Source organism: Eupeodes corollae, chromosome 1 (genome assembly GCF_945859685.1).
Source record: "Eupeodes corollae chromosome 1, idEupCoro1.1, whole genome shotgun sequence".
In the NCBI taxonomy this organism is placed as follows: domain Eukaryota; kingdom Metazoa; phylum Arthropoda; class Insecta; order Diptera; family Syrphidae; genus Eupeodes; species Eupeodes corollae.
This window is the reverse complement of record NC_079147.1, coordinates 18,860,567-18,882,928: the sequence shown is the minus strand read 5'-3', so window position 1 is coordinate 18,882,928 and position 22,362 is coordinate 18,860,567. Positions and strand designations below refer to the sequence as shown.

Here is a 22,362-nt window from a genome sequence, read left to right as displayed (position 1 = left end):
CCGAAACACATTTCGAACCGAACACTGATTTTGGTAATAAAATTCAATGATTTGCAAGCGTTGCTCGTTACTAAGTCTATTCATGATGAAATGTCAAAGCATACTGAGCATCTTGCTCTTTGACAACATGTCTGAAATCCCGCGTGACCTGTCAAATACTAATGCATGAAAATCCTAACCTCAAAAAAATCACCCTTTATATTCATGTTTAAATGTCAGTTCTAGAGCATCAAGGCAAATTCACAAAAAAATATATAAATCTTTCATTGTTGATCTCTTATTCTTAAGAACCTGGATATTTGCTCTTTTTTTTTAGAAAAGATCTTATGAAAATAATTTAAAGTTAAGTTTTTCCAAATTCTAAAAAAAACAGTAAAGCGCTTGTTGGCAATAATACGTTAAACTACTAACAAATCTTAACTGTATTAACTTATACAAATCAACTGTATTTGCTTTATGTCTTGTATGGCCCCCTTGGATCATCCATTGGTCAAAAGTTGTTGAGTTTGTGCTGCAAGATTGGAATAGGACTGAACTTTTGATTTATATTATGTTCTTGATCGAGTCCTCAAGTAAAAGTTGTACTTTTAGCAACAAAAGTTTAAAATAGTAAAATGCAAATTTTATGTTCCTATATAAAAATATCAACTAACGCAACAAGATAAGTTTATAATTTAGTGGAATTCTTAGGAAACTAAAAGAATAACCTATCTGAGATGTCGTGACCTCTAGCTCCACCTCCCTGGATCCACAATTAGAGATGACAGAAAGACGGACGAAATCAGGGGACCCACTTTTCTCGACTTCTCTGCCATCGTAATATCATGTTCAATTAAAATCTCGAGTTCGATTTTTTTTACGAATGAACTCCTATCTCTCCGTTGAATTCGTATATCTGATTAAAATTTGTCATTATCACATCAGATTTTATAAATATTACCATTTAATAGGTTAGGTTGGAGTGGCTGTCCAGATGTCATTGACGCACGTAGACCTCAAGGGTCCATTGTGATACCACTAATGAGGTTACTCATGGGAGAGTAATGAACTTAAACAAACCATTTCGTACTTTTAATAAAGTTAAAGAGACGTTTTGTGTCAATCGTTGCCAGTTCACTGGTGTTATCGAAGAAGGGATTACCGAGAAAGTTATTCCTTTTAATAGAGAGTGCCGGACATGTACATAGAAGGTGTTGGACCGTTTCCTCTTCCTCCTCGTCCATGCAGCTTCTACAGAAGTCATTTGTATAGAACCCTAGCCAAAGAGCATGTCTTCCTATGAGGAAGTGTCCTGTTATTACTCCAATTGTGGAACTTATACTTTGTCTGCTCAGTGATATCAAGCCTTTTGACCGTTTTAAGTCTATACTTGGCCATACATATTTGCTTGGTTGCTAGGCAGGTGGTACTCTGTGACCATCTAGCATTTGTTGATTCTAGAGCATATTGCTGAAGAAGATATTTGCATGTAGCAAGTGGTGTTCCTATGTTATGTTTTTGTCTAGCATGAGGCAGAAGTGTTCCGTTTTTGGCGAGCTCATCGGCTTTGCAATTTTCCGGAATGTCTCTGTGGCCCGGCATCCAAATGAGGTGAATGTTAAACTGTTCCGTCATCTCATTCAGAGATGATCGACAATAGCGGACTGTTTGAGAGTTTGTGGAGACAGACGCGAGAGATTTAAGAGTGGCTTGGCTGTCTGAGAAGATTCGTATATCCTTACAAGATATAACGTTTTCTTTGAGCCAAGATAGTGCTTCTTTAATCGCCATTACTTCGGCCTGAAAAACACTGCATTGATTGGGAAGTCTATAGGATAGACTGAGATTCAGTTGTTCTGAAAAGATACCACTTCCAACTCCGCGATCGGTCTTTGAACCGTCAGTATAGAAGTGTACCGCATTGTCTTCCAGGGGTCTTAACAGGAGGATCTTGAAGGGATGGACACATGGAAGCTTTTACCGAATACCATTTTTGGGGTGGTATAGTCTAAGCGATCTGGGATAGATCTGAAACTGTCTAGAATAGTAGTATGTCCAGTATTGTTACTAGTCCATTGAGAGGTGGCTCTAAGCCTCACACATGAGTTGGCTGCCACCATTTTGGAGAAGATGTCAAGAGGTGTTAGGTTTAAAAGCACTTCCAGTGCTGCGGTTGGAGTACCCGTGGCATGATGGTTAGTGCGTTGGACTGTCATGCAAGGGGTCTTGGGTTCAATCCCTGCCTGTGCCACCTTAATTTAAAAAAATAATTTTCGCGGGTACTGCCTCTTGCGAGGAATTGACAAATCCTTCAAGAGTAATTCTTGTCATGAAAAAGTGCTTTCTCAAACTAGCCGTTCGGATTCGGCCTTAAATTGTAGGTCCCTTCCATTCCTGACAACAGTACTCGCACACAGGAATGGTTGAGAGTTGTAAGTCACTAGGCCCTGGTTCACAACGGACTGTTGCGCCACCCCATTTGATTTGAGTGCTGCGGTTGGTGTTGAGCGAATTGCTCCTGTGATGCACATACCTGCTGACCGCTGGACTTTAATGAGCTTATTTAGATTTACCTCTTGTCCAGTGCGGTCCATCATACGACAGCTCCATAAATGAGTATCGGTCTGATTACCGAAGTGTATAGCCAGTGGGTTATTTTTGGGATGAAGCCCCACTTTGATCCTATGGCCTTTTTACAAGTAAAAAGCGCTACATTAGCCTTCTTAACTCTTTCATCAATATTTGCCCTCCAATTTAGTTTTTTGTCTCAAATAAGGCCTAAATATTTAGCTTGGTCGGAAAAGCTTAATGGAATTAATCTAATCTTGGGTGGGCTAATCTTTTTATCTTCTCGAAAAGAGTATTAATTCTGTTTTATGTGGATTGACGTCTAATCCACATTGCCTAGCCCATTTTGTTAGCCTATTTAAGGCATTTTGTAGGAGTTCCGAGAAAACTTGGGGGTGCTTCCCAGATACGGATATTGCAACGTTGTCAGCATAGGCAATCACCTTGAAACCCTCAGCTTCCAATGATGTAAGCAGGTCGTTTATTACCATGTTCCATAAAAGAAGCGAAATCACCCCACCTTGGGGAGTGCCTCGATTCACCGACCTGGTGGTAGTAAAACTTCTCATGCTAGAAGTTATTGTCCTGCTTTTGAGCATGAGACTTATATGATCTATGAGTGATTACTCATCAGCATTATTTAATGCTAAATACAACCAAAAACGGGTTTTAAAGGCTAAGTTCAAACAAACAATATCCCTTGACAATTAATAAAATTTTGGTTTTTGCAAAGTTTAAATCGTTTTAGTATTTCATATAGAAATTTGTACCTAGTTATGAGATCATTTATGGGTCTTAATTTAGCTATATCTACAGTTTGAAAAAAAATTTATAACCGTTGATTTTTTAAATTGTATGACTTATGAGATTTTTTTCCAAAAATATATAAGATACTGAACATTTTTGAAAAAGCAGATTTGAAAAAATACTTTCTGAACTTACATATCGTGGCAAATTCTAATATATATATTTTTTCGAATAATAAAAAACTTGAAGATAGATAGATAGATTGATTTTGTAGTCAGATTCTTACTAAAGCAATCGAAGCCAAAAATTGATTGCCAACTACATTACCTTTCAAATCGGTGTTAATTGAAAAGAAACCGTAAACTTTAAACTTACATCTGCTTTAAGGATCACAAAACTCAAAATTCCAAGATACATCCATCACGTTTATTTGACAAAAACATTTTCTCAAAGTTTTTACAAAATTAATGTGTTGTTTGTTTTTGCACTTCTTGTAAGAAAAATTGTCTGTTGGATTGTACTAAAATGTTTGCAGATGTCAATAACGTCATTCTTCGTAGTTCAAAATTATTATATAAAAAATATCATCTTTAGATGTATGTAGATGTTGGAACTGTTTACTTTTTTGTAGAATTTTTATGTACGGACAAATCACCAGCCAATTATTGATAGAACCACGCAATGAATTTTTTGAATGATTTTATTTTTCATCTGTCACTATCCCCAGAAGTATGCAAGTTATAACAGAAGGCTGCAGCACTTTTCGGTGGTTTCACCAATCGTCTGATATAAATAAATGCTCTTTCTTCACTTTGTTTTATATTTTACAGCTGTCAATTAAAATTCCAGGTTCCTATAAATTTGGGTTTACCTTCAACTAAAGCAACAAATCAAAACATAAAACAGAACTGTTGTAATGTGATTTCCTTTCTCCTCACTTTTGACAAAACTCACGCTAAAGAAATTATTATAATGATGTAATGCCCCCGAAACCATAATTCGCAAGCTGATGCCTTTCTGCAGTTTCCATGCTTTAAAGCCGTCATGTAAGTTCTTCTTTCATCAATGGTTTCCAGGATTCTATCTGATGTCTTTTTTCTCTTGATGGTATTGGTCTTCCTCTTGTCAAGGAACACAAATTGGCTGGTCCTATGATTTGACACTACAGAATTATTTCCATTCAATATTTTGGCACGTGACATTTTGTCGGACGCCAGTTGAATGAATTTTTCTATTTCCGAATCATAAATGACATCGTGGCATAACAGAATCAAAGGATCCCCATATTTCTCATGTGATTCTTCAAAGGAAATCAGCAACAAAAACGGATGGATTTCGAAGAGATAACCACAACGCAGATAACGTTGATGTGATGGTAAAGAATTAATATGTCCACTACATGTTTGGTGATGATAGACAAGCTCGAAGCCCGGGGTGTCTGTGATAATTGTAATCAAGTCATCTGGTACCTACTGGTTAAAATCAATAAACAAAATTATGTTTACATTTTTGCTAACGACACAGTTCTGAGCACCTATAACTCGTGTTCATCCTCGACATCCTTTGAATTCGAGCCTAATTGATGCTGAGTGTAATTGCTTTGGAGTTCCAATATTCTCATGTCGTTTGGAAGCAGAATCTTCAATTCTTGTGAAATTCTTCAGCACCCCTAAAGTCTCCTATGTGCGACATTTTAGGAAAAATGGAAGAACACTTTCACTTCACTTAACATTACTCCTCGCTCTTTTCTCTTCACTGATACCTACCCTATTCGAATTTCAACCCAGCTTACATCTCCAGAACATCGGTTATTTGAAATTTATCATCTATTAAAGTCGACTTGATGTGCTCCTTACTTGGGCTGCTATGTATGGCTTGCGACAGCAATGCGTGTGCTTGAAGTAAATTTCTTGTTTTCATGGCAACTTTGCCAAAATCAAAGCAATCTTTAGCTCACAACTCGCTGATGTGATGCTTCAATGAAATCCGGAAAAAACCGAATAATGATGTTGAAGACGATAACAAAAAAAATGTTAAAGCTTCACATTGTTTATCTATTATAGGGAACATAGAACTCGCATTATCCTTACTTGTACTTGATGCCACCTAGGATACCTTTTGCCACATCTTTGGTGCCTAATCGATAGACATATTGAATGCGAAACACCCCTTTTATGGCTCTGTAGTATTCATGATCTCTAGAGGGAGTGTAATCACTTTTGAATTTATCGACGCTTGAAAGAATGCCTATAGATAAAAAGAAACAAATAAATATGGTGTAAATATGGTAGGCCTTATTTTAAAGGTTTAAGGAGAGTTGGTATGAAGACTCAAGGAACCACACTTCATTTTTGAGATAAGGAAACATGTGTCTTTTTACTTTACAGCTGTCACAGTAATTTTAGTTTCTAAGTTGCCACAGGGATTCTTTTCACACTTAGTTTCCTCCGGTTTCATGATCCATTAAATTCCTCAGCTTCTCCCAATCCAGCGATAGACGCTTCATCGTCAAATACGTGTTAATTGGGTTCTTGAAATACTCTGCAATGGGTTCTTCATAAAGCAGAATGTTTGATTCTTTTCGAACAAAGACAGTTTTCTGAAATTGTTTGTATTTTGTTTTATATTTTATTTCTATCTATTTCTAGGCTGAATTTTCTTTTCCCATTTATTCGCCTTACTTCTTGAGATAATCCAATTTATTTTCCTTGAGTGTTATGAATTTTTGCATTTCTCGCCAAAGAAATTGTTCATAGTCAACTAATTTTGAAAGCCAGTAAATAGATGAACAAAATTCACAACTTGACAAAGTCGCGAATGTCACCACCGCCGCCACCGTTATCCAAATAAATAAAATAACTTGGCTAAACGAATTGTTTTTTCTTCCAAAGACTTTTGATGTTGTCCTTTTGATAACTTTTTTTTATTTTATAACAAATTTTTAAAGTCAAGTCAAACTTTGTAAGTTTATATTAGGAATGGAACTAGAAAAGTGGTTTGATGTAGCATGATACACACAAAGGAGGGTTTTGCAAACCAAAAACAAATTTGTCGGAGGAAATTGTCGGAGGTTAGACCGCCAAACCAGTCTGAGGAAGGAATTTAAATTTTTATGAACATGCATATTTAGAATGAGCTCGAGGATTATGGTTCCTCACCAAAAAGCTGTGAATTAGGGCAGGGAAAGTGTTTGGTGCTTTGAGTAAAAACCTTTGAGAACAAATTGGGTCAAAAAATTAGGAAAAAAGGTATTCTATAGAAAAAAAAACAAAAACAAAAGCAATTTAAATACCATAAGTATACGCCACAGTTTAACTTATAAAAACAATTCATTATCACTTTTGCATTTCATGTTAATCAATGTTAAAGAGGTGTTTTAGCTTTAAGAGAAGTTTCGATGATTATAGCCTTTGATGGGGAATGTCAAACTGTGCTGAAATTTGTATTCAGTGTGGTTTGGCAATTATTTACTGCCAGCAAAAAGGGTTTTAATTATTTTTAAAATCTCATAGAAAGTTATTACAATCGGTCCGATTTGTCGAATTTTAAATTTAGATATTTTTCGCCTTTTCAAGGTCTATCAACAACTAGCAGCGATATCGACTTCAAAAAATTTTACAGTAGAAATTTAAGAAAAAAAAGTGATTTTTTTGTATTTTCATCAAACTAATTAAATCTTATGAAAATATTAGTTGTCAACATTTAGTAAATTGTATTATGAAAATCAAATCTATATACAAATAAAAACTTTCAAGAAATGCTACTAAAATTGGTGTAAACTGGTTTTCGACCAAAAATCTCAAAAAGTAGCTTTTGAAATTAAAATATTTCATCATTATACAAAATATGTTTGGTAATTTTTAGTTAAATTTTTTGGAAAATTCAACTGAAAACTTTCTTACCAAAATACAAAACCAACAAAAACAACAAATGATAAGAAATGGTTTTCGACTAGAGTATTATGAAAACAATAAAAGATATTACCTTCATATTTTTTTAAATTACACAAAATATTGGTATGAATATTTTGTTTAGGTTTTAAGCAAAGCAAATCAACAGACGGAATGGAAAGTTATAAGTGTGGGTTGAAAATATTTCATCTCTTCAAAAATATCGTTGAACAATTTTTTTATTTTATTGTTCTTAGTGATAAAGCTCATTTTTGGTGCAAAGACAATACAAAAGTCCTTCATTGATAAGAATAATATTCACTTAAATTGACAATTTGGATCATTATTGTTTCGAAATGAGGAAGCAGCTGCCGTTATGGTGAATCAAGCCAAGAACGAAGCTTAACCATGAATTTATAGCAAAATCAATTTACTGTTAACTGACCTCCTAGTTTATATGACTTAACGTCTCCCGATAACTCTTTATATGGGGCTACCCATTTACTAAGAATTTTGAATTGAACTTTCTCCCCCACTTGCAATGAACGGGATTGTTTGCATTCCAATTAAGAAGGTTTTGGATAATATGGAAATAAAAGCATCAATTCGTATTCTAAGTTTTCTGCTCAGGTAGAGTTCAGCTGTTGATTTTCCACAGGCGAGGGGTGTAGCGTGTTATCGTAACAGTATGTTCTGTATTTTTGGTGTTGAGCGTTTGTATATTTCTTTCGGCAAGTTCATTTGTTGCAGGATGTTCAGGAGCATTAAATTTTTGAAAATGCCGTAGTTTGAACAAAATGAATGAAATTCATCGCTTTGAAAAATTGAAGCATTGTCGGATACCATAACATGAGGATATCCATGAGTTGAGAAAATATGTTGAAGTAATTGTATGGTACTTGAGCTAGTTGGAACATCTTTGATTACTTTGACTTCTGCCCATTTTGATTTTGCATGAATACAAACGAGGAAGTAGAAATTTTGGAAAGGTCCAGCGTAATGGATGTGCACTCGTTCCCAATTTTCTTGAGGTGTACCCAAGTAATCCCTGTTAATTGCACAATTTTCGCAGTTTGTTACTGACCGCTTGATGCCCTTGTCAATATTATTCCTAGTCAGACAAGTTGTTTTATCTTAGTGATACCCAAGTGTGTTTCATGAAGTTCTGTCAGAATTTTTGAGCGTAAAGAATGTGGAATTAGAATTTATCTTTTCGGAAAATGATACCATCTTTGAGTGTCAACTCGGAATCGGTTGAATTGTAAAATTGTTTCATTGTAAAAACATCGACTTCTTCACCAATTGATTGATCAGCTGTGAATTTAAGGTATTATTCTGGAGATCGAGATAAGCAATCGACATTCTGGTTACTTTCCCCTGGTTTGAATTGAACAGAATAATTGAATCCGGATAGAAATGAAGCGTATCTGAGAAGTCGAGCTGAAATCATCTGAGGCAATGCTTTATACAGATGAAGAATGCTCGACAAGGGCTGATTTATAAAAATGAGTAACTACGAAAATAATAGCAAGGGCTTCGCGATCCAGCTGGCTATAATTATGTTCGGATTTCGTCAGAGAACGTTAAGAGTAAGGTATGGGTTTTTCAATTCCATTTAAAGTATGACTCAATACGGCAGCTAATCCATGAGGACTGCCATCATTTGTTAGAACGACAGGCAAGGTAGGATCAAAAGGCAGGAGGACTCGGTCGCTGCATAGTTTGGTTTTGAGTTTGATGAACGCTGACTCGCATTTTGAAGACCAGTACCAATTTTGTCCTTTCTGGAGAAGACATCGCAGAGGGTGTGACATAGTTGAGAAATCCGGGATAAATCAAGAGTAATATTTAACAAGACCAAAAAACTTTTTTACATCATCAGGTTGCGAAGGAGAACGCATATCTGGTATAGCAAGTACTTTTTTCTGGAGATTTACTTATTTTGTTGAATTCAATAACATGTCCCAAAGAACTTATCTTTTGTTGTAAGAATGAACATTTTTTGATATTGATGTTGAGGTGGTATTTAGTGAGCTTGTGTAGACATGCAACAAGGTTTTGAAGACATTCGTTTCGTGATGGACCGTGGACAATTATGTCATCGAAATAAGCTTCAACTCCTTGAAGTCCTTTGAGAATTTTACATAGTATTCGGTTGAAATCTGAAGGTGCGATCATGATTCCAAAATTAAGACGGTTCATGCGCTATGTGCCTCGATGTGTTGATATGGTTTGAATTTTTTTACTTTCTTCGTCAAATTTCAAATGTAGGTAAGTTTTGTACAGGTCTAACTTGCAAAAATATTGAGAATTCCGTAGGCTGTGTAGAATGTCATCAATTCATCGAATCGGATGGTTAGCTTGTACTAAAATTTCATTGAGGCCACGCTTGCAGTCCACACAGAGACGTACTCCACCATCAGGTTTCGGTAACGCCACCAGAGGAGAACCCCAGTCACTTGCAGAAACTAACGTAATAATTCCATTTAAAGTGAATAAACTTCTTTGTCGACTCGTTCTCGTAGAGCATAGGGCACGTTTCTTTCTCTAGTAAAAATTGGTTTGGCACCATCTCTAAATTGAAGAGAAACTTGAAAATCTGGAACACAACCGACTTTTTCTTCAAATATTGCAAAAAAAAAAGGTTTAAGAATGTCATCGATTGAGTTGTTTAGTTGAATTTGAAGCACAGTTGACGGGTTTAACATATTTGAATCAATTGCCTCGAGTTCGATACCTAGACCTCTAATCTATTGTCTTCCTAGAAGAGCATCATGACCATCTGGTACAATATGTAACTCACCAATTATCTCTTTTCCTCCGTAAGCAACATAAAGCGAAAGCTTTCCTAGTGGTTTGATAATATTTCCTGAGTATGATCGAAAAGCAACTTGGGATTTGGTCAATGGTAGGTTTAAATTAGGATGCCGATAATCATTTTCGGCTATAGAAGTGAGTGTTTTGAACTTGAATTTACTTCGAATTTTGGAGTCTTATTGTTGAGAGTCACTTCAATGAGGTATTTGTCGCAAATGTTGATTTTGAATAAATCCACTATTTCGTTTTCAATTAATTCTAACTTGTAGAGTCCATACTGCTCAGCTGAATCGGCACAATCTTGGACATTAACGGCATTCGCAGAATGTTTGCTGGGATTTTTATTTTTAGATAAAAGTGTGAAAGACATACTTTTGAAACATTTGTTGATCTGGCAAGAGGAAACTTTGTGATTGTTTCGTCCACATCTTAAGAAGCAGTTTCTTACACCCAGGTTCTGTATGACTATGGGCTGTTATTTGAAGAACACATGTCAAAGAAAGTAATGTTGAAAACCACCACATAAAAACAATATTGGCGACAAAATACAGCCCTGAATGACTCCGCTTCGGATTTCAAAATCATCTAACAACATACCATCGTGTAGAACGTGACACTTGGATCCATTACGAGTATATGCTGCTTTAATAATAGCAATTAGTTTTTCTGGGATGCCTCTCCTTCGCAAAGCTAACCAGGTATACTCCCTGCTAATGCAATCAAAGACCTTTTCGAAGTCAGTGAACAGTAGGTGTAGTGGTGAGGGATATTTAATGAACGGTTTAATAATGATCCGTAGGTTGTTAATATGATAAATACTAAACGATCCAGCGCGGAATCCTGCTTGTCCGGCATCAAGTGTGACCTCAAGGCGTGCTCTGATGCGTTCCAATATAACTTTTGCAACTATTTTGGCAACGACTGGTAGAACACAAATTCCTCTCCAGTTTTCGCACCTTGTGAGATCTAGTTTGTTTGGAAGATTGACTATAATTCCCTTCTTCCACTCATGGGGGAAGCTTTCGGTGGTCCAGGCTTCTTTTAAGAGCGGATAAAGCAGTTTGGCGCTGCTTGTAAAAGCTCTGCGGGAATTCCATCAGGTCTTACCGATTTGTTGCTCTTAAATGTTTTAGTTGCGGCAACGATCTCATCTTTACTGGGTAGTGCGGTGCGGATTAATTTTAGTTTCTTCAGGCGCTTCAGAATTTATCGGCTGCACGTTGTTTGCAAACAATCGGTTTAAAAGAGAGGAAAAGTGTTCTTTGCGCCTTCTGACTTGCCTATCTTTCGAACTTATCACAGTATTGTCTGCTTCTTTCACCAGGTGTTGCTTTGAGCTGTGTGTACCGGTCAACTGTTTGTTGTTCGAGTAGCTGTACGTAATTTAAGGGTAGCTATCATTAAGTAGTGGTCACGTGTAAGTCCCATATCGGCGCCTCTTCTGTTTCGTACATCTAAGAGAATGCTTCTAAGGCGTCGACTAATCGCAAAGTAGTCAATTTGGTTGGCAGACGCTTGCTTGTATTTCGACACCCAGCTAATTTTATGACAAAGTTTGTGCTCAAACATAGTGCCACCAATCACAAGTCTATTGGCGTTGCTGAAGTCAATGAACCTCTCACCATTATCATTGCAATTTGGACTCAAATATCTTTTCAAAAATTTGAGATATTGGCCATAATTTAATTTTACCTTATATTAAAAACCGTCAACATAAACAACCATCGAATTTTCCTTATAACTTTAAAATACCCTATTTATAACCATAGCATTTGATTTGCTAGCTAAAATAATTCGCACATTGAATAAACTAAGATAAGTAGCCATTAAGAAATATATACGTCAATAACTTTTACGTTTACTAAAACTAAACTATTTTAATCTCCTCGTGCTTGTCGTTTCTAATCATAAAGTTAGTTGCACGTTTTAATTTTTCTTATCCATACAAAATTGTTGATAGCTCTTAACTGATTTTCTTCTCAGTCCTTATCTTAAACTCTCTATAATAATACATAAAAGATTCTCAATACATTTAAGGGGAACTATTTTTATATCTAAAGTCTCATTATGTTGCCCTTGGAGTACATAATAAGTTTTAATTGTATTCGATAGAACCCTCGAACGACAAAAGACAAATCGTTGTTCATTGATTCCAAGAAGTGCCACATAAATGCATTTGTCATGTTTAAAAAAAAAAACCTTTTATCTTCAATTTATTGATAAGACTATTTTGTAAGATAAAAGGTAAAATACAAACAGAGTTCTCTTGTGAACTATCAAAGCAAGCAAGAAGATGAGTAGCACTTGAGAAATCAAGTCTTCAAAAGAGCTGAAATCATTGTTAATTAGTTAATTAAAAATCAATCAAGCACATTCGACTATTTCAATAAGTGGTAACCTTTTAAGTAGGAGTTTTTTCTTTAATTTTATTTATTTTCAACTTGGCAAACAAGAAAATTCCAAAAATATCACATTTTACTTATTTTGAATAGAAAACAATATTTATTTTACATTTCACGTGGGCAAGGTCGTCTAAACATTTGCTCCTTCTCACGAATCCACTTGTTGCAAACTTCAAAAAAGAGAGAAATCGTATTTGTATTCATATTTTATCTGTTTCTGTGTTTAAAAATCTTACCCCATTTGGAACCAACAATGACAGGACATGCTGCATGTAGCGTATTCGGATCGCCCTCACCCCTGGTATTCAAATTGTGCCAAAAGATACAAGCACCTTTCTTTGGGAAGACGCCAAGTTGAACATTAGGAAATACTGTAGCACCTCCTTGTTTCACATCACTCAACTGTGTACACAAAAAAAGCTTAAAAAAGTCAAAACTCAAACAATTTAGAGGAAGGACTCACATAAAACATAGCTGTAGCTATACGATCTCCTGCATATTGTACAACGCTGCTGGTCTTAAATAAATGAAAATATGAATTCAAACATCTTAAAAATGAGACATTTTAGGATCAACATTTTAAGACCATCTTAAAAGCTTGAGGTATTTAAATCTTTAAAAGAACTCAAATTTCATTCTTTTAAAAGAGTAAACTAAGAGCCAAGTAATTATTAATACCTTACAAGCCACCAACAATAGAAATGACCATTTACAATCGTAGCTTTTATCTTCATATAAACAATACTGGCCTAATACTTCAACCTTATGGCATTCCATAAAGTTCACTGTCAACACGAAAAATGCTTTTTATACTTACACGGGAAACATTAAAAAAGTCATGATGCGTATCATAATGTCCACCGATTCCATAATTCATAGCTTGAAGATGTTCACTCGTCTCCATACCAAAGCCAGTCATATCTTCTAATCTTCGACTTATTCTCGATGTAATGTAATTTGTATTGTCCGGGAACCAGGCAAACTTACTTGTTCGAGTTGGAACAGAAACCGATCTCATTTCCGTTTCACTATAAACTGTGGCTCGTTGTAAATTTGGTGTTGCCATAGTTTGTAGAACTTCAATTTCTAGATCAGATAAAACATCGTGATACAGAACAACATATGGATCAAGACTGATTTGTTCCATTTTCAAAGGAGCCAACTTTAGGAACGGATCTGTTGTTGTATTATAGACACAATGTAAGTTGGCAACTCTTTCACGATATTTTCCCTGACAACCCAGTCGATATCTCTGTCTGGCAGGGTCAACGTATTTTTCCTGAAATATTATAGTTAAAAATGTTGATTTGAGTTAAAAATAAAAAAAAAAAAAACAAATGAAAATCATCAAATGAAGTACTTAAATATATCCATATATACCACAACTAAATAAAGATTGATTAACGAGCAAATATCAATACTTTTACAATCCAGTTAATATATAAATACTGTTTTGCTTCTATTTAGTCGTGTAATAAAGATGTTGATTTTTAAATTGATCAAAAACTAAATTAATTGAATATAAACATGAAAAGATTTTTAAGAATTGTTTAATAATTATAATATATTTATAAGATAATTTCTTTTTATAACGTATATGTTCAGTAAGAAAATTACCAATAACAAAAATAATGCAATTATTTTGATTAATGTGGTCTAAAAATGTATGTTGCAAAAAAACACTTAATAGTGCTAACATAGGCGGCTGCTGGAATTTTACAAGGGGGACATACAAATATTTTAAGTTGATGTTAAAAATGTTTTACAAAGAAATTTTAAAAAGCCAATGAAGAACTTCTCTGACTCCTATCTGCTGGTTCCTATGTTTAGTTACGTCACTTATGCGTCCTATTTAACTAGAAGCTAAAATTACCAATGACGTTCAGCTGTCAAAATCATGGATTATTCCGGGAGTGTAAAAATTACAAACTATTCAGTTTTTCATAGCTTAACACGAATCAAACTGTCTCACTTGCACTTCATAAGAAGCATCGAAACAGTATTTGCATTTTATAAAGTGCTGTCAAACTTAATCATTTTTAAATCTTCTTGTGCGGTGGAAACACCAAAAAGATTTATTTAATCAAAACTCAAATAAACCTTTGGTGAAAACATACCACAACTTAATTATCTTTTTTATTGTTTTCCTTGAAAAATAAGCCCAGTTAATCCATTTTCATTAATAAAACTAAATTATATCAACAGTAACAGATTGATTTTTTCCCAATGGAAAACACATGGTTCCAAATGCACAACTACTCAACGAACACATTCATCGAGATACAAATGCAATATCAATCATACCAAAAAAAAAAAAATATATATATTTTTAGCAGCCTAAGTATTATCTTATTGTATATAGAATCAAACAGCACTTTAATTGTTCAACCAAAGTACAAATACTATAAAAGACATTGTCTTAGTGTATTGTTTACAATAAAGAAATTGAAATTGAAATTGAAAATTGAATTTGAGAACGAAATCACATAAGATCCATTCGAGATCGTATAAATGTCAAAAACCCATCCCTAGTAAGATTCCACTTTAACTTTTATCTTTAGTATTCATATTGTGGATATTGTTTTTGTTATTCGTCTAAAGTCCTACTATACTATTGATAGATTTTCCAACAAAACACGGATAATCTCACGTCATTTGAAAAAAAGAAACTGAAGTTCTATGGTAGAATCAGGAGTGTTCATGATACACAATCCTTAAGACCTTTTCTTTATTTTTATTAGAGTTTGTTTCTAACTCTAAGCTAACAACTTTATCACTTTTATCATTTTGTTTTAAACAATTTCGAATCCAACAATTTAAACATATTCCAACTATGTCCTTTGCTTTAGAAATTTAGAAATAAAATTTGTCTGATTCTAATGTGTTCTAAAACACTTGTCGAGCTCAAAAAACTGCTCGGATAATTTTAAGAGATTTTTTTTTAAAGTTACGGAATAGTACTTATTATTAAAAGTCATTGTAATGGGTAGATTTGTCTTAATTAATCATGATCATCACCACCTTATCTTCGGTTCCAACCCTCGTCCACAATGACACTCCCTATGTAAGCTGGATTGATAAAGCCAATTTGCTAGCAACACATTTTGCTGTTAATTCGACGCTACCGGAAAGTGTCATGAGTCCTCCTGTTCTTGAGAGCGTAAATGATTCTATGGGACGAATCTTTTTACGCACTCGTGCAGTTGCAAGGGTACTGAAAGACCTTGACATACAAAAAACCGCTAGCCCGGATAGTATTCCCCCTATTGTTCTGAAGAGGTGTTCTTTAACGCTGGAAAAATCACTGCGTAAGTTTTTCCATCTGTCCTATTATACAGGTCTCTTCCCGATGGGATGGAAAACTGCATTTGTCCAGCCAGGCCCTAACAAAAGCCGGATCCTCCTCCCCCCCCCAAACTATTGTCCAATTGCACTAACGTCCCTTCTTTCTTAGATCATGAAAACGCTGATTAATTTTAACTTAAGAAATATCTTGAACAACGAAGCTTCTTTATAACCGAAAGTATGGCTTTCGTAGTAATAGTTCCACCGGTAATCTCATGGTTCATCTCGCTGAACAGTGGAACAAATCTTTACATCGTTACGGAGAAAGTAAGATTATTGCACTTGATATTTCAACGGCATTTGATAGAGTTTGGCACCAAGCTCTCTTATCGAAAATGCGTGCTTTTGGTATTGATGAATCTCTTCTTCGTTGGATTAGAAATTACCTTTCTAACCGTTCAATACAAGTTGTATTTGATGGTTTCAAGTCTGAAACTTATAAAATAAATGCTGGTGTCCCCCAAGGCTCCGTTAAGGCTCCGACTCTCTTCCTTATATTCATAAACGATATTTTGTCTTTCACTTCTAATCCATTAAACTGTTTCGCCGACGACAGTACCCTCAGTTTTTGATCTTCGTTTCTAGATTCACATCCTTGTCCATCGGATGTGGAACTTCAACGGCAGCGTATGATTAGCTCATTAAATTCTGATCTTGACAGCATTGTCCAATGGGGAACCAAAAACCGTGTAGAATTGAATACTTTGAAAACTCAATGCTGTGTCCTCTCGTTAAAGCGTAACGCACTTACTCGGTATGTGTATTACAGATCACCTTTTATGGAATGATCACATATTCGATATCGCCAAAAATGCTGCCAGGTGCTTAGGATTTCTCCGACGATGCAAGGTTATAGCCCCTTCTGATGTGGCTATAATCTATAAAGCTTTCATCCGTCCAAAGCTTGAATATAATTCGCATATTTGGACAGGTGCCCCCAAAACAGGCGACAGAACTATAATCGAAACATTTACATCGCTTGAACACCGCCGCAATGTTTCATGCCCTTCGTTGTTTTATCGATATTTGTACAAATAATTTCGGTCGTACTGTCAAGTATAGAGATTCTTTCTTAAATCGCACATCGAGAATGTGGAATGCTTTGGCAAACTCTGTTTTTCCCTCCCATTTGATATTCAGAACTTTAAGACCAATGTGCACCGGTATCTCCTTTTAAATCCTTCCCTATTTTCCTAAAGCTCGCACTGTGTTTATATATAAACTGAACTTGTCTCAAGACCGGGTGGTTTCATTTTAAGGGCCTGATGTTGAATGTGAACCATTCAATTCAATTCAATTTGACGTACACAGTTGAGCAAGGCGTTAAATTTATTCAAGCTTTTAATGAAAACAGGCGCTCAAATCAAATGCATTTCGTGCACTTCGTTTTTCGGTCAATTTAATCGTCTAAATGTGTGTACATTTGGAATTTCTAGGAGATGTGAAAACAACAATGCATGCTCGTAATAAAATTGATAGTGTGTCTGAAGAGCCGTCTTCCTCAATTCGTCGTCGTGCCCAACAATTGCACATCTAACGCTCGTCGTTAATGAAGATTATGCATAATAACTTCCATTTACACGCTCTAAGGTGCAATCGATTCAAGATCTTAAACTTCCTAACCATTTCAAGCGTTGCGGTCGTCAAAAGTTACAATAATGGAATGAAGTGGAAACAGCAGAATAGCCGCATTTGGGCGAATAATAACCCAAGAGTGATTTTTATAATAAATCAAAAATTCTGAAAAAAATTATTTGTTAACTCGATATTTTCGAAAAAAAAATTATATTACCGTTGCAACAATTTGTATAAAATAACGTTAAAAAATAGGATAAAAATTGATTTCCAATATCTCGAAAAATAAGATAAATGTTTCCATCCATCTAATTTCATCTCACACAAAATATGGAAAAAAACTCGACAATTTTGTATAAAAAATAAAAGTCCCTCCATAAATATTCCCGAATTGTTTTATTTTCTCGAATAAACCTGCAGAAAGCAGTTTAAACTAGAATTTTCGATTGCGTTCTTTTAGAAGTTCTTCGAATAACTATTCGGCTTAATATATATATATAAAATATCTCTTTTTCCTTAAACAGAGCTTTAATATTTGAATTGTTTTTAAAATCGATGAACTCAACAAAAAACTTTGCCTGATCAAGAAAAAAAACCTTTCCAAAACCCTTCCCCTACTAAGCCATCGCACAGAGGTATGCAAAAGAACGTCACCATACTCACTTCCCTATTCTTTCCAAAGGCTTTTAAATTTTCTGTGGTTTAATTCTCTCGTCCAATATAATAATATCAAACTTTAACTGAATGTTGACAACAAGATTTTTTGAAAGATAAAAGTAATTTAAAGCCAATATCTAAAAGTTTTGAAAAGATATTTGAGTCGAAAATCAATTTTTACCAACTTTTATACATTTTTTTTAGGTTTTTATTTTTGTAAAAAAACTGTCAATTCGATTTTTCTCAACAGTTTTCAAAATGTTGAAAACAATATTTCTTATAAGATAAAATTAGCTTGAAGCCTAAATTTCAAGTTTTTGAAAAGATATTTGAATCGATATTCAATTTTTACCAATTTTGAGTAATTTTTTTTGTAATTTTTATTTTTATAAAAAAAACTGTCAATTAGATATTTCTCAAAATTTTATCAGATGTCAAAAACATTATTATTCGTTGAACAAAATTGTTTTGGAGATAAAATCATATTGTAGTTGTAAGATTTTGGAGGTGTACATTTTTTTTTAATTTTTTTTTTGATTTATAAAAAAACCGTTAAATGGATTTTTTTCAAAAATATACTTCTTTGATATCACATTAAAATATATTATATAAAATTTTATTCAAGGCTCTAGCGTTTTTGGTTCGTGGGTTAACCAAAATTTTCAACTTTTTTTAAAACTGCTATGGTAAAAAAACCAATCACACAACTTTCTTGAGAGCCCTTTCTGCATCTTTCTACCTTATAATCTGTATAACAAAATTTATTTGAAATCGATATCTCTACTGGTTCATGAGCTATGGACGACGAAAAAAACGTCGCGAAGGTACGGACGTATGAACGTACGTACACACGCACGCACAGACATCTTTCTAAAAATCTTTTATTTCGACTCTAAGGACCTTGAAACGTCCGGAAATGTCAAAATTTACAATTTGAAAAATCGGACCATTACAATAACTTTCTATGGGAAGTTAAAAATATTTTCAATTGAAAGAAAAGCACTGAACTAAATTTGACTTTGCTTTGAAACTTGTCTACTTCAGCAGAATAAAATAGACAAAACATTGAATAGAAACCTATTTAAAGCTTATCAAAAATATAAAAAAAACGATTTTTTATTTATATAAAATGTTTTAACTTACTTTTGGAAGTGTCGGTGGAAAATTCTCCTTTGCTTTCATTTCCATTTTCCATATTTCTCGTTGTTGTAGTGCAATAGCGTTACCTGGTTCAACTTGTACAACATAATCGATGAATGGCATTGCTTCCGATAGTTTGTCTAGAATAATACAAATTTAACAACTCACTTATTATTGTTAATTTAATAAAATTAAATAAAAATCATTTGCAAAAAAATAATTATTCAAAATGTTAATTACAAAACTTAATTTCTTTCATATTTAGATGACTTATTCTCATTCTCATACAAATTAGTTAGTCCAGATATGTCAAGTCAAAAAACCAAAGAAGTCTAAGTTTTAAAAAAAATTAAAAATATTTCAAATCCTAAATAGTCATAATGTTTGAAAAACTGAACATTTAAAAAGCCATTTCGACATTTAAGATGTTTCGTGAAATCGGAGTTTAATAAAAATCATTGAAATCGATTTTGAAATCTGTAGTTAGAAAAATTTTCAAAATGTTTGTTGACTATTTTAAGTTTCCTTCGGAATTTAATTTACACTCATTATCGAAAACTTCCAATAGATTTATCCGCATATTTTATCTTCCCAATATTTTATAGTAAACAGAATTTTAAAAACTAAAAATGGCTGAAGCTATGAAATCTGTTTTCCTGTTGCAATTCTGTTTTTAAACATAAAATGTTTTCAGGGACTGGTAGTTGGTCACTTACGATAATTTAAATGATAGAAATCTATATATTTTATTTATACTCTATCTAGAATTACAACAGACGCGAGTAATCTAAACCTTTTTATTTAAAAAGAGACATATTCTCAAATTTGCAACACTTTTGAGAAAATTAAACTAATCCCGACCACATTGTCGTCTAAATAGCACTCATATGACACATTTTTGTATATTTTTTACAGTTCATTGTTTTATGCTTAGTATTTCAAAAAACACAAAACATTTAACACCATCAAAAGTACACATTGCAACTGATGTAAATCTAATAACATGTTCTAAGCATTCTGATTAAGTCTGAACTGAACATAGCGCCGAAACCATTCCGGAAATTAATTGTAATTGGTTGCATATCACATCAATTCTCGAAATACAAAAATTAATTATTTCCTCCACTATACCAATCAAGGTCCTGCTTTTGAAATTCGATTTCCTTCCAACAAACAAATCCCCAAAACCCAAAACGAATAGTTCAGCGTGGTGGTGGTAAGGGTACTAGTACTAACCTTGTTTAGCCAATGATTGTGAATAGGAGTACAATATTTTGGCCAGCTTAAAATCCAAAACTTCATTCATCGAATTTCCCTCGTTGAATAAATTCAACGCCGACTGAAACCACATAGACGCCTCCACATATCGTCCACGTCCATCGTGCAGCAACCGATATCCAATGGAGAAACAATCTATCGCAGATAAACTGACGCTGTTCAAAAATCGATACAAATATAAACAAAAAACCGTTTTCACCAATTTTGCCAAATCAATTTCGATATATCTATGGTATATATGTATGTATATTTTTGTAAATGGGATGGATGAGGGAGTGTGTGTCTATGTATGTATTTAGGTTAGTTATAGGAGATACTCCCTCGTACTCGTATTGCACTCCATTCAATATCCCGATCGACATTTCCGTCGGATCCAGCTCATAGGTATCTTGGAGGCGAAACATTGCATCGGCCGCTTCGTTGAATTCCTCCTCCGAGGGTAAATGCTGCCGTTCATTTGTTATTTCCTTCACATATTCTGATGCATCAAGGATGTGCACCGCGCCGTCCGTGTGGTGTGTGTGTTTGTTATATGCGGATGAAATAAAAATCCATTTTAATATTCATCAATCCTTGAAGCCCAAGAGGGCATCATCGTAGGACGAGATACCCCCTTTTTTAATTCATACCATCACCAGTTGATTTCTGCAGATAGAGCTGCCAGTGCAGCCAGTCCGAGTGCAAGCGACGCAATAGAGGGAACGCCTGCAGCGGATTCATCAAATAAGCTTCGCCCTCAAGTGCAGCCTTATTGTTTTCAGCTCTCATCCGATCTAGGTTACTGTTTTGGGAGGAAGAACAGATAACACAGTTAATAAGAGCCAGTCGGAGCCATCGCCATCCCAAATACAAAAGAAGATAGATATTTTGAAGATACTCGCGAGGACCAGCGGCCATCATCGCGGGCTCACCTGCGAATAACGTGGGCCTTCCTCTCAAGTGCACCCAGATAAAGTTCCAAGTTATCGATTAAAAACTTTTCCCTCGCAACCAGGCTCTCTAAACCGGCTATGGATAAGGAAAGAGCTTCCGGTTGCACGCAATCGAGCAGATTAATTAGAAATAACAACACCGTTAGAAGTTTCATGTCAGTCTTCCGCTTCATACTGATTTTCTCTTCTCTAAAAGTTTTTTATGAGTTGTTGTTGCTGTTGATTGAAACAAGAAGAACAAAAAGGAACCGTTCTAACACACTTCCGTTCTGTGAAATATCGCAAAGTTAACTCCGGCGAACGTTCTCAAATTTTTTTCGAAACACCTTAGCCCCACACCAAGTCCCATCAGCCTATACTGATACCCGAAACCCCCGACCGACATCGACACACGGAGACGATGAGACGTGATAACAATGAACCGAACGTTGTACTTATTTTTAATTTGTTTTCTAAAGGTAACTATTTTTTTTCGTCTCTTATCTGAAGGGGTTTTTAATTTTTGTTTTTGTTTTTGATAATCATGAAATTTTGTAAGGTATAAATTAGCTGCTTGGGCGGTGATTCTATCTTTGAAAATTATGAAACTATTTTTAGAAGCAGTCAAGAGCTGCCCTCTGGCGAACGGCGAACGGTACGGTGGTTAGTATAGTCAGTAAACTCAAACTCAACTCTAGGTGGGTATTGTGTTCTATTCAACCCTAAAAGGTAGACTTTGTTGCATTTCATTTGGGAAATCATGTTATAGGTGCCGCATGTTTAAACCCTATATACTTGTACTCTTACTTGTCGAAACAATTTGATGTTTTACAAACAGGGCAGTTTGTTGGGGGGCGTTTCATTTGGAATGCATGTTTCCACGTCGAAACTGGATTGTCATACAAGATTCTGTTTTGTCAAAGGACATTGATGGCGATGGGGTATGTCCTGTCCACCGCCCACGGCGGAGGGTTGAATAAAGTTATTGTAGATTTGTCGTCTGGAATGAAAAGATAGAATTTATTATCCTGGTGGCAATTTGTAATAGGCTTG

The 22,362-nt window shown here is 34.7% G+C and overlaps 1 protein-coding gene across 1 annotated transcript; it reads right to left on the bottom strand.

Annotated features, from left to right (window-relative positions):
* Positions 1 to 12,380: 12,380 nt before the first annotated feature.
* LOC129942401 (prolyl 4-hydroxylase subunit alpha-1-like) lies at positions 12,381 to 21,698 on the bottom strand. The gene is made up of 9 exons (XM_056051313.1): positions 21,310 to 21,698; positions 21,028 to 21,179; positions 20,726 to 20,876; positions 20,357 to 20,553; positions 19,124 to 19,260; positions 13,221 to 13,682; positions 12,867 to 12,920; positions 12,640 to 12,805; positions 12,381 to 12,573 (listed from the first exon to the last, which is right to left on the bottom strand). Exons 1-9 carry the CDS (start codon positions 21,501 to 21,503, stop codon positions 12,509 to 12,511), a joined length of 1,578 nt encoding a protein of 525 aa, XP_055907288.1. The 5' UTR covers positions 21,504 to 21,698; the 3' UTR covers positions 12,381 to 12,508.
* Between the last annotated feature and the right edge of the window lie 664 nt (positions 21,699 to 22,362).

Coding starts and splice junctions, on each gene's coding strand:
- LOC129942401 (XM_056051313.1), bottom strand. CDS start 21,503: ATGAAGCGGAAGACTGACATGAAACTTCTAACGGTGTTGTTATTTCTA. Junction 13,683..19,123: donor TTCCACCGACACTTCCAAAA/GTAAGTTAAAAC, acceptor ATAATATTTCAG/GAAAAATACGTTGACCCTGC. Junction 12,806..12,866: donor TAGCTACAGCTATGTTTTAT/GTGAGTCCTTCC, acceptor TTGTGTACACAG/TTGAGTGATGTGAAACAAGG.